Below are 14,175 nucleotides of genomic sequence, written 5' to 3' on the forward strand. Positions count from 1 at the left end.
GCCGCAGCGGGCGCCCTTCTTGCCGCGGCCCGGGGACAGCGCACGCCGCGGGTGCACTCGCGGCCGCAGCTTCCCCCTTCCCCTCGGGCCGCCGGCCCGGTGAACTGTCAGGGCTCGGGTGTGACTCGGCGGGCAGAGGGCGCCCCTGCGGGGCCGGCAGCGGGACACAGCCTGCCCGCTCTCCGAGGCCCCTCGCCCCGCCCGGAACGAGTACCGGCGTCCGCGTTCCCGGCCGGAGGGAGCCGGAGCCGCACCATGGCGGCACCCTCGCGGGTTTTCGCCTTCCGCGACGTGCGCTGGGCCCCGGACCCGGTGCTGGAGCCGGGCCCGGCTGTGCGGACGCCACAGCCGGTGCCGCTGGTGATCGACAACGGCTCCTTCCAGACGCGGGCAGGCTGGGCCTGCGCCGACCCCGCCGTCCCCGCCGAGCCGCTGCTGCGGTTCCGCTCGCTGGCAGCGCGCAACCGCGGGGCCCGCGGCGGGGCCGGCGCCGAGACGCAGGTGGGCAACGACCTGGGGAGCCCCGAGCCCCTGCGCTGGCTGCTCCGCTCGCCCTTCGACCGCAACGTGCCCGTGCAGCTGGAGCTGCAGGAGCTGCTCCTCGACCACGTCTTCCAGCGCCTCGGCGTCAGCTCGCAGGTAGCGCCGGGCGGCGGAGGCCCTGGAGCCGCGTGTGGAACCAGGCCCGGCCGGGCGGGGCGGGGGCGCGGTGGGAATGCGGGTCCCGGCAGCGCCCTGCGGTATCCTGGGGCGCTGCGGTGTCTCCTCGCAGGTGCGCGGCCCTGGGCAGCTGCTGCGGTGACGCTGCCCGGCGCTCCCCGGCGGTGCCGTTTGAACCCCGCTGTTCTCTGAACGTCTTCATAGCTTTGTGATAGAAGGAAAGCGGGACGATACACCTGCGGGGCGAGAGGTCTGGACTGCAGCATCTCGTCAGACTGTAACCAAGAGCCAGTGTCCACGGCTGGTTTTTGTGCGGGACATTAAAGATTGCTGGTTTTGACGACTTGTTTCGTATCCCCAACTGGGCAGAGAGTTGCTCCTCTGATTATGAAGACTTTTGCCTGTGTGACCAGGCCTGTTCGAAAGCTTTACCTGGTGCTCAGCTGCGTTCCTCTGGTTTTCACGTGCACTTCACCTCCTCAATGCATAGATTTAAATCTTTAATGATTTGTATATGCTTTTAAAAACCCATTCTTCTCCACCCTTAAGAATTTATTCTTTAGTTGAATGAACATTGGAAGCCTTGATGTAGACAAGACTTCTCTTTTTCCCCCTTAAGCACTAGATATAATTTAACTTACATGATTTGTAGCCTGCACATAAAACACTTTCTCGTTGCGGTTTGGAGGAATCCTTCCTGGTGTTTAAAGAAGAAGCAAGGATAAGTATCCCTGGATATCAAAGAAGATGATCCTGCTCCTCTGCTCTGCTCTCATGAGACCCCACTTAGAGCCCTGTGTGCAATTCTGGTGTTCCCAACATAAGAAGAACATGGAGCTGTTGGAGCAAGTCCAGAGGAGGCCATGAGGCTGATCAGGGGTTGAAGCACCTCCTGTATGAAGACAGGCTGAGAACATTGGGGCTGTTCAGCCTGGAGAAGAGAAGCTGCGTGGAGACCTCAGAGCAGCTTCCAGTGTCTGAAGGGGGCTACAAGGATGCTGGAGAGGGACTCTTCGTCAGGGGCTGTAGTGATAGGACAAGGGGTGATGGGTTCAAACTGAAACAGGGGAAGTTCAAGTTAGATGTAAGGAAGAAATTCTTTACTGTAAGGGTGCTGAGGCGCTGGCACAGGTTGCCCAAAGAAGTGCTAAATGCTCCATCCCTGACAGTGTTTAAGGGCAGGTTGGATGGAGCCTTGGGTGACATGGTCTAGTGTGAAGCATCCCTGCCCATGGCAGGGGGTTGGAAGTAGGTGATCTTAAGGTCCTTTCCAGTTGTAACTATTCTATGATTTTCCCTTCATACCTTTATTATTTTTCTCTTGTCTCTTACAGGGTTGTGTGGATCATCCAATCGTTCTGACAGAAGCAGTATGCAATCCTCTCTATTCAAGACAAATGATTTCAGAGCTCCTCTTCGAATGTTACCAAGTGCCAAAAGTGTCCTATGGCATAGATAGCTTGTACAGTTTTTACCACAACAGAAGGCAGAGCTGGCCCTGCAGTGGTTTGGTGATATCTTCAGGTTATCAGTGTACGCACATTTTGCCAGTCTTGGAAGGCAGGTGAGTGAGTTCTTGGTATCTCGAGTACAGTGCAACCTTTCTTTGTCAGCTATCGACTCTTCAAGTGATGCAAATACCCTTTCCTCTAACATTAGGTATTCCAGCTCCTGCGGTATAAGTTCTTATCAGGTCTTAATTTATACTGAGTTAAAACTAGGTCTGTGGATTTTGCTAAGTTCTCTTGAATTTTGAATTGAAAAAGCAGCGCTGGCCCTGTACACGTTTTATGTTTAGTTATTATTCATGTGTAGATCTGTACTTCCAAAAGTAGAAGGGAATATCTACTCCAAGTAAGATCAGGCATTTGAAAACATATCATAGAATCCTAGAATGGTTTGGGTTGGAAGGGACCTTAAAGCTCAGCCAGTTCCAACCCCCTGCCACGGGCAGGGACACCTTCCACTAGAGCAGCTTGCTCCAAGCCCCTGTGTCCAACCTGGCCTTGAACACTGCCAAGGATGGGGCAGCCACAGCTTCTCTGGGCACCCTGTGCCAGCGCCTCAGCACCCTCACAGGGAAGAGCTTCTGCCTAAGAGCTCATCTCAATCTCCCCTCTGGCAGGTTAAAGCCCTTCCCCTTGTCCTGTCCCTACAGGCCCTTGACCAAAGCTCCTCTCCAGGTTTCCTGGAGCCCCTTTAGTCACTGGAACTGCTCTAAGGCCTCCCCTTCAGGAGCCTTCTCTTCTCCAGGCTGCCCCAGCCCAGCTCTCTCAGCCTGGCTCCAGAGCAGAGCTGCTCCAGCCCTCGCAGCAGCTCCGTGGCCTCCTCTGGCCTCACTCCAGCAGCTCCACGTCCCTCTTGTGCTGTTGCCCCAGAGCTGGATCAGGACTGCAGGGACAGTCTCCCCAGAGCGCAGCAGAGGGGAAGAATCCCCTCCCTCGACCTGCTGCTCAGGCTCTAGGGATCAGCCCAGCACACAGGGGGGTTCTGGCCTCAAGTGCACGCTGAAGCCATGTCATGGTCATGAAATAGTCAGAGGTTAAAGGAAATACTTTCAGCTCTACTAGTCATCACTTGCCTTCTTAAAAATGAATGTTTCTTTGCTGTAGCCAAAATTATTTAATGCTTTTTTTTATTATTATTTAAAGCAGAGCAGAGCCTTTCAGAAAGTATTTGCAATAAACAAAGCCATGGTTATAGCTGTTGTTTGAGAAAAGCAGGTGTGTTAGATTCTCTGGTAGCGGAATCTTGAAATATTTGGGAATATTCATATCTACTTGACCATATCAGAAATTAAATAACGCTGGGGGAGGTAGGAGGCCTGTTTTATGCTGAACTTTGGATCTCTGCACACTCTATTGTATATCTTTGCATTTTCAGACTGGATGCTAAAAACTGCAAACGTATTAATCTTGGAGGGTGTCAAGCAGCTGTGTATCTCCAACGACTCCTTCAGCTGAAATACCCAGGGCATTTTGCTGCCATCACTCTCAGTCGCATGGAGGAAATACTGCACGAGCATAGCTATGTTGCAGAGGACTATATAGAAGGTAAAACCAGCTGTAAATTGCCACTAGATAGTGCTCACCCAAGCTTAGTTTTCTCTTCTATGTCCCTTGTTCTCAAGTTGGCTAGGATTCTGGCAGAAATACTCTACTACTGTTTTGCTTTCTTTATAGCTTTCTGGTAATCTGCCTTGTGGTAGATTACAGTTTCAACAACAGTTTCAAATTTAACATTAAGGTAGAAACAAAACTGAATTACAAAAAAAAGTCTGTATGAGTTCAAATTTCTCTGTGAATAAAATTTGTGATTATTTCAGAGAAAAAGAATTTAAAATTATTTTGTTAGTTATTTTATACTTCCAACAGAACATTAAATTTCCTAGGATGATTCAAGCATCTGGCTGTGTTTCTTATCGGCTTTAAGGTTTCCAAAATTGCAGAGGACAGTTCTCATGACATTTTGTGAATAAAAGAAGTTTTAAAAATTTCCATGGTAAATGTAATCTTAACTAATGACTGAAGAAAAGTGTTTTCATAAATTTGTCACTTATGGAAGAGCCTGCAGTAATCCTTAGACATGTATGAGAACTTGCCCTTACCTTGGGAAGAGGAGATGCTGGTGTGCACTTCCCTCTCAGGTATGCAGGAGATCAGAGCACTAAGAACCATGGGCACCGAATATGTGACTGGGAGGTAGTGCTCTGGAGGGGAAGCTAAACACTGGAGCAGCTGCCCAGAGGTGGCAAAATCCTAGGCTGGACCATTGCCTTCTTTCTTCTAAGTCTGAGCTTGGCATGGAGTGCATACAACATACAAATCGTTGTTTTCAGCCTGGCTAAACCAGTTATTTTGCTTTCAAAACATTCAGAGCTACAGAAGTGGCAGTCCCCAGAGTACTATGAGAACAACATGCACAAGATGCAGCTGCCTTTCTCTAACAAACTGCTGGGGAGCACTCTGACATCGGAGGAAAAGCAGGAGAGGCGGCAGCAGCAATTACGTAGACTTCAAGAACTCAATGCACGTCGTCGAGAAGAGAAGCTACAACTTGACCAAGAGAGGCTGGACAGGTTACTCTATGTACAGGTAATCAAGGCAGAGTTTTCCATGTGGCCTTCTGGGAGGAGGTCAGGCTGCCTTCAGAGCCTTATCAGAACATCATAGAATCATAGAATAGTTTGGATTGGAAGGCACCTTCAAAGGTCATCTAGTCCAACCCCCTTGCAATGAGCAGGGACATCTTCAACTAGATCAGGCTGCTTAGAACCACATCTAGCCTGGCCCTGAATGTCTCCATGGTATGCTGTAGCTAATTTTGTTATTTTGCTAGTTACAGTTAATTTATTCCTTTAATGATTTTAAAATTTTCATTAAGTGTTTTCTGCTCAGGGACTGCATAGAACTGTTTGGGTTGGAAGAGACATTAAAGCTCATCCAGTTCCAAACCCCTGCCACAGGCAGGGACACCTTCCACTAGAGCAGGTTGCTCCAAGCCCCTGTGTCCAACCTGGCCTTGAACACTGCCAGGGATGGGGCCGCCACAGCTTCTCTGGGCACCCTGTGCCAGCGCCTCAGCACCCTCACAGGGAAGACCTTCTACCTAAAATCTCATCTCAATCTCCCCTTCTAAAGAAGCTACAACTATTCTGTGTGTTTTCTTATAGGAGCTTTTTAAGCTTACTTGCAGGATAAAAGGGAGAGATTACTGATGCAGAGGGTGCTGTCAGGTTCTGAACAGTGCTGCTTTTGTGAAGTATTTTGAATGCTGCCAAAGCATGCACACCATAATACCTGGTGATGGAGGCAAAGTACATGCACAGTTGACAGACAGTTGATTGCCCTGTCATCACAGCTAACTCTGTCTGTAGGAACTTTTAGAAGATGGTCAAATGGATCAATTCCACAAAGCTTTGGTGGAGCTGAACATGGACTCTGCGGAAGAACTTCAGTCTTACATCAACAAATTGAGTCTGTCTGTTGAACAAACCAAGCAGAAAATCCTACAGGCAGAAGTCAATATTGAAGTAGATGTTGTGGACAGCAAGCCAGAGGTATAGTGTTTTCACCAAGTTAATCCTCTTATCTCTGAGAGAATTAAGTTTCTACACTTGAAAATGTGCCCTTTCAGATTTTACTGATGAACTAAGCTTTTCCTTTAACACACTGCAACTCATTGTTAATTTGGCAACTGCTTCTCTCTTGTCCAGCTTTCCTATGCAGCTACAGAAAATGACAGTTGAGTAGGCCTAAGATCAGTAACCCTTGTGCAGGTCTGCACTGTGCTCTGGTACATACCTTTAGAGTTTGATTCCATAGAGTTCTAAGCAAAATCTCTAGGCTTCCTGGCAGTAGTTGAAGTATAGCTATATGAAATCAGTAAGTTGCCTTAAAAATTTCTTGCACATCTTTAAGAAGTTGGAGGAGACAAGAGAATAGTTCTGGTTACTTAAGGTTGACTTGCTTGGAGGTTGTAAATGCAGCAGCTAACATAATGATTTTGTTCATACTTTAAACCAACCTCTAACTCTGCTTTTGCATTAATTTTGGTGAAATAAGTGGACCTGGTATATTAAAGATTTCCCCCTCCCCCCAGTGTCTAACGCTTAAATGACATTGAATTTTAAGTACTTAAACCTCAAATGCTTATAATCCTAAGACAACAGCCTTAATTGTGAGTAGCGGTCTATTAAAGATACAGGAGAACATATGAAGCTTTTTGTTAAAAAAAGTATTAGTTTTCCTTTCTGTTCTTCCCTTTCAGGTGCAGAGAACTTCATAGTGAACAGCCACCCTTTGCCTTCATTCTGGCTATCTTTGTTTGGTGCAGTTAAGCAGCATATTCTATTTTGTTTACTTAACAATGAAAGATGGATTGCTGCACTTAATTGTTGGGGTTGTCTTGAAGATGAGGAGCTTAATTGTCTGCTTTGTCAGACTAATACAGACCCAGCGTATAGCTGCTTCTAAGAGATTGTCTAAGGCTGTTCGTGACTTCACTTATAATTGCCTTTCAAGTCACATAAGAGAACTTTCTTAGTTAAATCAGCCTTTCCTTAGGAACAGATAGAGAGAAAAACAGAAAACTGAAGCACAGAGGAGAGTGGTGCCAGGTGCAGGAGTTCATGTGTCTTATATGGAGCTTGAGATGTAGCCAAAACTAGCTGGTGAGCTGATACCTTCTGGGTGTAACATTTTGCCTATCCTTATCAGTAAAGCTTGTGTAAGAATCAGAATGACTGCTTTTGAGTGAAATTGAGGTAGATGATGAGCTTACCATTGTGGTAAAGAATCTTTTTGCCCTCCGCCAAAAGAAATTGTTCTAGAAAAAGATAACTGAAAGACTGTCAGCTTCTTCTAATTTTGCTCAGTGGCTGTGCCTAAGTTCCAACATGTCCATGTTCCAACATATCACATGCTCCTCCTCTTTACTAGGTGTAGTGTTAGGCCTTGGAATGAAGTGGAAAGCCTTTTTGTTTGATCTGTGCTTTGTGAGAGCACCTATGGTTATCACTGAATCCGTTTGTGAAGATGGGCCATCCCTCTGGCTGTGCAAAGGAGTCTGAAAGCTAATTATGTTGTCCTGGGGTCTGTGTCAAGTCTTTAGCTGAGTTTTATGCTTCTTTCTGTTGCTGTTTGTTTGTTCGGGTTTTTTTTTAAAGACATAGAAAGAAAGAGATTTAACAAAGCATAAGCATTGGAGATAAGTTCAGGTGACTTAAGGTTTGTTTGCTGTAAGGAGGAACACTGCTTACACTTCAGTTTGAGTAATTGCTTGGGGTTTAAGTGGTTGTAAGCTAGATACTTAAGAATGCTTAAATAATCTAGCTTTATCTCACCCTGGTATTGCTTGCTAGACATTGCAGCAAACCTTTCAAGTTTAAAATAACAAAACCAAATCTTTAGCAACAAAATACCAAAGGTAACAGTGTACGGCAAAAATAATTAATCCCCTGCTTTTACTTCACAACCATAAAGTACTCTAGGATTTTGAGTGATGCTTTAGGATAGAGCTTTTGGAGCACTTTCATCTCTGTGTAAAATATAAGGGCTTTTGATATATTCAAATGCCAGGCAGTTGAAACTGTCAAACATTGTGTGGCAGCTTTGAGCTAGCAAATATTTGTTTTCCAGTCCTATACAAGCTAGGCAGGGAATTTAATGGTAATTATAGAACAGTTAGAGGTGCTGTGAGTGCACCAAGTTTTAACTAATTTTAAAAGCTATTTTAATAACTTTCAGTATGTTATTATGTGTGGGACATGGCTGGCCAGGATCCTGGCAGTCAGCCTGTTGACTGAGGCCTTTCATTTGCCAGCTAGCATCACGATAAATTTGTTGAAAGTGTTATTTTTTTATGCTGTGAGTGAATGTCTGTCTTAACATCTGCTTTCTGGGGTGTTCACCATTTTGATTTTTGTCTTCAGTGCTAGAGAACAGCATATTTGGTTTCAGACGTGTTAAAAAATTGAAATTTGAGGAAATCAGCGTAGAATTTCCCAAATGTGTTACTAGAATCGAAGTTGTTTGTGCTCAGCACACCTGAGCTAACCTCCCCTAATATATCTTCTTCTGTTTCCAGACTCCCGATTTGGATCCATTAGGCAGTGAGCAGTCACTGGAGGATGTGGAAAGTATTAATGAGTTTGAACCTTTATTTGCTGAGGAACAGCCTGAAGTTGAGAAGCCTGTTGCTGCAGTGCAGGTTTGATTTCTGTATCTACACCTCATGCTAGAGGTTGCTGCCTCCTGGTTGCACAGTTGGTCTGCTAACATTTCTCCAAATGCAGTCATGGTTTGACTGCTCTTGGCAGAGATGCTTAAGCTTATCTTAACAGGACATTGAAGGAGGAGAAGTCCTTGCAGTCTTAGCTGATGGTTTAGAACACGGTTATACCCATTTGGTTCATGCTGCAGGCAGTGCCTGTTTAGCAATGCCATGTTATTAGGGAAAAAAAGTCCACAGTGTTTTTGTGTGTGGTTCATAGCCTAATGTTGCATCCCCGTGGACACAGCTTTCAACTTGTGATATTGAGCCTTGGGTATTGAGTGGCACCAAACAGAAAGTATAGGAAAAGTCCAGCTTCCTTGGCTTTTTGGAACCTTTTACAGCATGGCACTTTGCTGCGAGAGCATTGTAATCTGTTTTTTGTACACATTGTTTGAAAACATTGCTCATTCTAGAATATTACTATTCTTCAACATAAGTTCATCCTGCTTTTCAATCTCATCTTTTCAAAGCCCGTGTTTAACCTGGCAGAGTACCACCAGCTTTTCCTTGGCACTGAAAGAATCAGGGCTCCAGAGATTGTTTTCCAGCCTTCCCTGATAGGAGAAGACCAGGCTGGTATAGCAGAAACCATGCAGTATGTCCTTGAGAGGTGAGTTTACGAAGCTGCTTGGCACTCACTTCAAACAAGCTAGTCTTGTTTTGATACCAGCTTTTGGAATTCTGGTTACTTAGCAATAATTTGAGAAAATATGTTTGAATAGTTCTTCTGGTGGGGTTCAGCAGTGCAGGTTAGACGTGTCTTTCCGTTCCTTGTCTTAAGTCAGTGGGCTCCAAACTTTTTTGATCGATTACCCATCAGTAAAAACTTTCTGAGTGTGCACCTCCACTATATGTATATATATAAATTACAAGTACTACTGAAGATGTACTGTAGGTACATCTACAAACGTACACAAAACCAGAAAGTAAAGAAGGATGAGATAAAAGTGAAATAAACACTGTTTTTGTTTATTTATTAGTGGTACCAAAAAAATCATTTTCCTGCACCCCAGTGGATTGTCCACACCCCACTTTGGAAACCCCTGGTCCAAATTTGTTACAGAGGGAGACAACAACCCCTGGTAATTATCCAACCCATGAAACAGTGAGCTGGCAGTCTCTGTGTTTCTGAGACCAAAATCAGGGGGGTCATTTTTAAGTTATGATATAAGCATGCTTGCTGGACAACTATTTCCAGACAACTTAGCACTGGCAAAATGTCCCTCCTGAACTGTGTGAACATAGAGGTTGCATTTTCTGAACTGTGAGAATTACAGCTGTACTGAGTTATTGATTTACGGGGCACAGTGCACAGAGTGCTTTAAGGATTTTCTCCTGCCACCCCAGAATTTTCACAAAACAAATGAACACAGGTTTCCATGCTAGGGAAGTGAAGGTATTTTCTGAAAGTGAATCCTGAGGACAAGGTATTGGTATTCCCCATAGCTGTTCGGTTCACAGGAGAGATGTCCTTGAGGAGGACTGACACTGTTTCTTGTTCCTTGTAGGTATCCAAAGGAACAACAAGCTATTCTTGTCCAGAATGTTTTTCTCACTGGTGGAAATACAATGTACCCTGGACTGAAAGCCAGAGTCCAGAAGGAACTCCTTGAAATGAGACCATTCCAGTCATCTTTTCAGGTATGTGTATTGACACGATGATTGCATGAACAGCTGGTTCATGTGTGCTCAAAAGTAATTTGGGTTGGGAGGGGTACAGAGCAGGTGGACTTAGAGCATGGGAATGGAGAGTGTTTTATGATGAGACACCGCAAACGGCTTTTTTGACCTGAGAAGGCAGCCGGTGTGAGGCCAGTAGCAGCCCCCTGGCACGTGGGGCCTATGGCTTCTCGGAGTCAGGTTGCTTGGGAATGCAGCCCAAAGCAGGAGGTAAACTCCATCTGAGGCAGATAGTTGTGGTCAATGGCTCAATGTCCAATTGGAGACTTAGGATGAGTGTGGTGTCCCTCAGGGGTCAGTGTTGGGACCGATCTTGTTAAACATCTTTGTTGGCGACGTGGACAGTGGGATTGAGTGCGCCCTCAGCAGGTTTGTCAGAGACGCTAAATTATGTGGTTCGGTTGATTCGCTGGAGGGAAGGGATGGGATCCAGAGGGACCTCGACACACTTGAGAGGTGGCCAATGCCAGCCTCATGAAGTTCAACAATGTGAAGTACAAGGTCTTACACTTGGGTTGGGGCAATCCCAGGCACAGCTACAGGTTGGGCGGAGAAGAACTTGGGGGTGTTGGCTGATGAGAAACTGAATGTGAGCCACTTCAGTGTGTGCTTGAGCCCAGAAACCACCCGTGTGTTGGGCTGCATCAAAAGGAACGTGACCAGCAGGTTGAAGGAGGTGATCCTGCCCCTTACAAAGGTCACTTGTTCCAGATAGTAACTGTCCCAATCTGCACATTTCCAGCTTAACATACTTCTGTGTGCGTGTGAAGCAGGTTTTCCTTTTCCAAGACATCTACCCTGCTTGCTCATGTCTCAGAAAGAGCACCTATGTCTTTCCTTAATCTTTACCTTAGAATCATAGAATTGCAGACTGCTTTGGGTTGGAAGGGACCTTAAGATGATCCAGATCCAACCCTCCTGCCGTGGGCAGGGATGCCTCACCCTAGACCGTGTTGCCCAAGGCTCTGTCCAACCTGGCCTTGAACACTGCCAGAGAGGTGTGGGTTGGGAATGTGATACACCCATTTGCTTTCTCAACCTGTAGGAAAAAAACAGCCTCATAGAGAATTGATCCCAAGGTCAAAATACACTTCAGACCCATTCCTAATACTACTCTTACTGAATAATCAGCTCAGACTTCTGAAATTCAGTGGTTTCTGGCATATACCACTATACTCAGGCGTAGGAGAGAAAAGAGCTTTTCTCTCCTGTGTTGAATTGACATCATTGTTGTTCTTTTTTCCTTCCATCCAGGTTTACCTTGCTTCCAGTCCTGTTTTAGATGCCTGGTATGGGGCTAGGGATTGGGCAGTGGAATATATGACCCGCGATGAAGGCTGGATAACCAGAAAAGACTATGAAGAAAAAGGGGGAGAATACCTCAAGGAACACTGTGCTTCAAATGTCTATGTGCCCATTCGCCTTCCAAAGCAGGCCCCACGGACAACAGAGGCATTAGCACCTAGCAGAGTGCTGACATCCAGCACAGGCAATCCCTGTGAGCAGGCCTAGCACCATGCCTTGGTCACGGACCCTTGGATGGAGATAACAGCACAGGGAAGAGGAGTTACTGGTGTGCAGCATGAGCTGGCGTGGAGCACAGGCCTCAGCTGCTCAGAGAGCCCCAGGCATCCCATCCGGTCCCTTGGACAAGGAGGACAAGCCACACTGGGACGTCAGCTGCATGGTCCTGGCACTTGGAATGCTCAGCACAGAGCATGTGAGTACGCACCAGCAAGGAGGAACACCACAGAAGTGCATTCCAGAGAAAAACACCATCTGAGGAACTTTCACAGCAAGACTCAAGGGGTTTTTTAAGAGTCTATTTTACAGCTTTTTTTATTCAATTAAAATGTTCTGGTTTTATACTGCTTTCATTGCATGATCCAGAAGCTGCACTCGTCTCAAGCGGTCAGCCCAGCAGGCACCCCCCGCACCCGTCCCAGTGGGTGTTTGTCAGGACACATTGTGCTGCTGGAGGCTGGCAGGGCTGAGCTGTGCCTTCCCCTCTGAGGCCGCCTGCACTCCTGTCTGCTTCGATTTCCTGCCTGCTACACGCTTTCTGCTAAACCACCACCGAATCAGCAGTGAGATTTCAGATACTTTTGACTTAAATTAAGTCAGTTATATTGATACCTTGGTTGAAACTGTAGAGCTCTGGTCACATGAAGCACTGTCCAGCCGTAATGACAGGATGCTCCATAAGGTGCAGGCCAAGTGCAGTCAGTCATTAAGTGGTTTTACAGGGGTGGTGGCTAAGCAAGACGGTTCTTGACTGATGGGACTGTTAGATCAAAATTTGCCTTTGCTTTACCACTAACTTATGTGTTTCGGTGATTTAACCTCTTTAAAGACCACAGCAATAAGGATGTGTTTGATAGGTTGTACCTTGCAGGTTTACGGCCAGGCCTCTGTCCTGCTGCACAACATACTCTAGCTTAAATTTGCCTGACGATTCATTTGTTGCACTGAACAACTTGCTTGCTTTCCCAAAATAATAATCAGTGCCAAATGGTGAGCTGAAATCTGAGCAGACTCTATCACTCTGGCAAAAGCTGTAAACTGTTAGGCTGGGAAAGGTAAGACCATGGGGAAAATATCCAGACCATAACTGTATAAAAAAGGTGAAGAGGTGGTGGCTTACTGTCCCCAAGGGCTGCAGAGCATCAACATAAGTTGTCTCTGAGATGGGATAGAGGTCTTGGTGGATGTCTGCTCTGGTCGTAACAGGCTGCTGAACAGGGGCAGAGGAGGAGAAGGCAGCTTGCTACCTTCAGGTAACCTTAAACTTGGACTAATGAGCCTGCATGGAGGCATACTAACCTTCAGGACTGTTAAGGCAATTCTATGGGTAGTAAAGAATGTGGAAAAACATGTTGTGCTGAAACACCAGCATGTCTTTTCTAATACCAGCTCGTATCAGTGGCCTGGAGTATGTGATATCCCGTTGCTGTTTGACCCCTTTCTGACACATCTTTAACTATTGCTACAAGTGGCTACTTAGGATACAGAAACCTGGATTCTTGGTGTTGGTTACTGAATAGATCAGAGGGTGTTGTGCGTAAATCTTTTCCAAAATGAAGGCCTAAAAGGGCATCTGTAGCAGATGGTTATATTACTTTTAAATGTTTAGCCAAATTGTGCCAACCACTTCACTTGCATTAACTCAAAGCAGAGCTGTATAGTTCTGTACAGAGATGCCGGATCAGCTGCTTAAACAGCTTCAAGGAAGCATAATTTTATAATCTCCTAAGTATTAGCTGTTAATTTGTTACTTTATCACCACAATAGCTGGAGTAACTAATGAACTTGGACAATGTCATCAGTCACAGGCTGTTCTGAAGGAGCTGGTGGGCATTCAGTTCCTTGGATTAGCACCATGAGAAGTGTGAATGTTGCAGGATTAATTTTAGCCATTTTAGCCAGGTGATGGTAGGACTGCTGTTGGGTGAGCTGCTGTGCAGGCAGCTCCAGAACCTGTGGTGTGTTTATCCTGGCTGGTGTCCTGCAAGCTGCAAAGTACAGTGGCCAGTTCAGAGGTGGTCAAGTGGTTCCTGTTTGAGCCTCAGTATGTTAAGTTCAAAGCAACTTGTAACCTTATTATACAATTCAGTTATCACCTAATTCAGGTCAAAGAATACAAAAGTACAAGTTTCAGTTTAACAGCTGTGATGAGCTTGGTCTATTTATTGTAAAAGAGAGCTCAAACTGGGTTCCACCTTTCAGTGTCCCTAAGACCTGCTCCGAGTGGAAACACCACGTCAGAGAGAAGCCCTGGAGACTAAACATGGATCACGTGTTTAATGTCCCAGATTTCCGTTTGAGCTGCATTTAAGCCTTGCTTTTGGTCTTCAAGGCTTCTTCTGTTTCCTGTGCCACAGCAACTTCAAACATGAACCGTTCTTTGCTAAATCTCCACTAGGACACCAAGATTAGAACGCTTTGCTCCAGTTACTAATCTCCAAAATACTTAATGTGCTGTGTAAGGCAGCATTCCAGAAGAAAGAGAAGATGTCCATGAGCTGTCACTTGAAATTTAGGATTATCCCTCCAGAGACA

The 14,175-nt window shown here is 46.0% G+C and overlaps 1 protein-coding gene across 1 annotated transcript; it reads left to right on the plus strand.

Moving 5' to 3' along the window:
- The first annotated feature begins 209 nt into the window (after nt 1-209).
- Nucleotides 210-13,891, plus strand: ACTR5 (actin related protein 5). The gene is made up of 9 exons (XM_030503338.1): nt 210-639; nt 1,995-2,224; nt 3,544-3,713; nt 4,537-4,754; nt 5,537-5,719; nt 8,248-8,370; nt 8,907-9,046; nt 9,945-10,077; nt 11,371-13,891. The coding sequence occupies exons 1-9, from the start codon at nt 256-258 to the stop codon at nt 11,626-11,628; spliced, it is 1,839 nt and encodes a 612-aa protein (XP_030359198.1). The 5' UTR covers nt 210-255; the 3' UTR covers nt 11,629-13,891.
- Nucleotides 13,892-14,175: the final 284 nt, after the last annotated feature.

The sequence above is a fragment of the Strigops habroptila genome, chromosome 13 (assembly GCF_004027225.2).
Source record: "Strigops habroptila isolate Jane chromosome 13, bStrHab1.2.pri, whole genome shotgun sequence".
Classification (NCBI taxonomy): Eukaryota; Metazoa; Chordata; class Aves; order Psittaciformes; family Psittacidae; genus Strigops; species Strigops habroptila.

What these genes read in the sequence shown, in the direction of transcription:
- ACTR5 (XM_030503338.1), top strand. Translation starts at nt 256, where the DNA reads ATGGCGGCACCCTCGCGGGTTTTCGCCTTCCGCGACGTGCGCTGGGCC. An exon ending in TTGCCAGTCTTGGAAGGCAG is followed by an intron (nt 2,225 to 3,543) that starts GTGAGTGAGTTC and finishes TTGCATTTTCAG; the next exon opens with ACTGGATGCTAAAAACTGCA. An exon ending in ATGCAGTATGTCCTTGAGAG is followed by an intron (nt 9,047 to 9,944) that starts GTGAGTTTACGA and finishes TGTTCCTTGTAG; the next exon opens with GTATCCAAAGGAACAACAAG.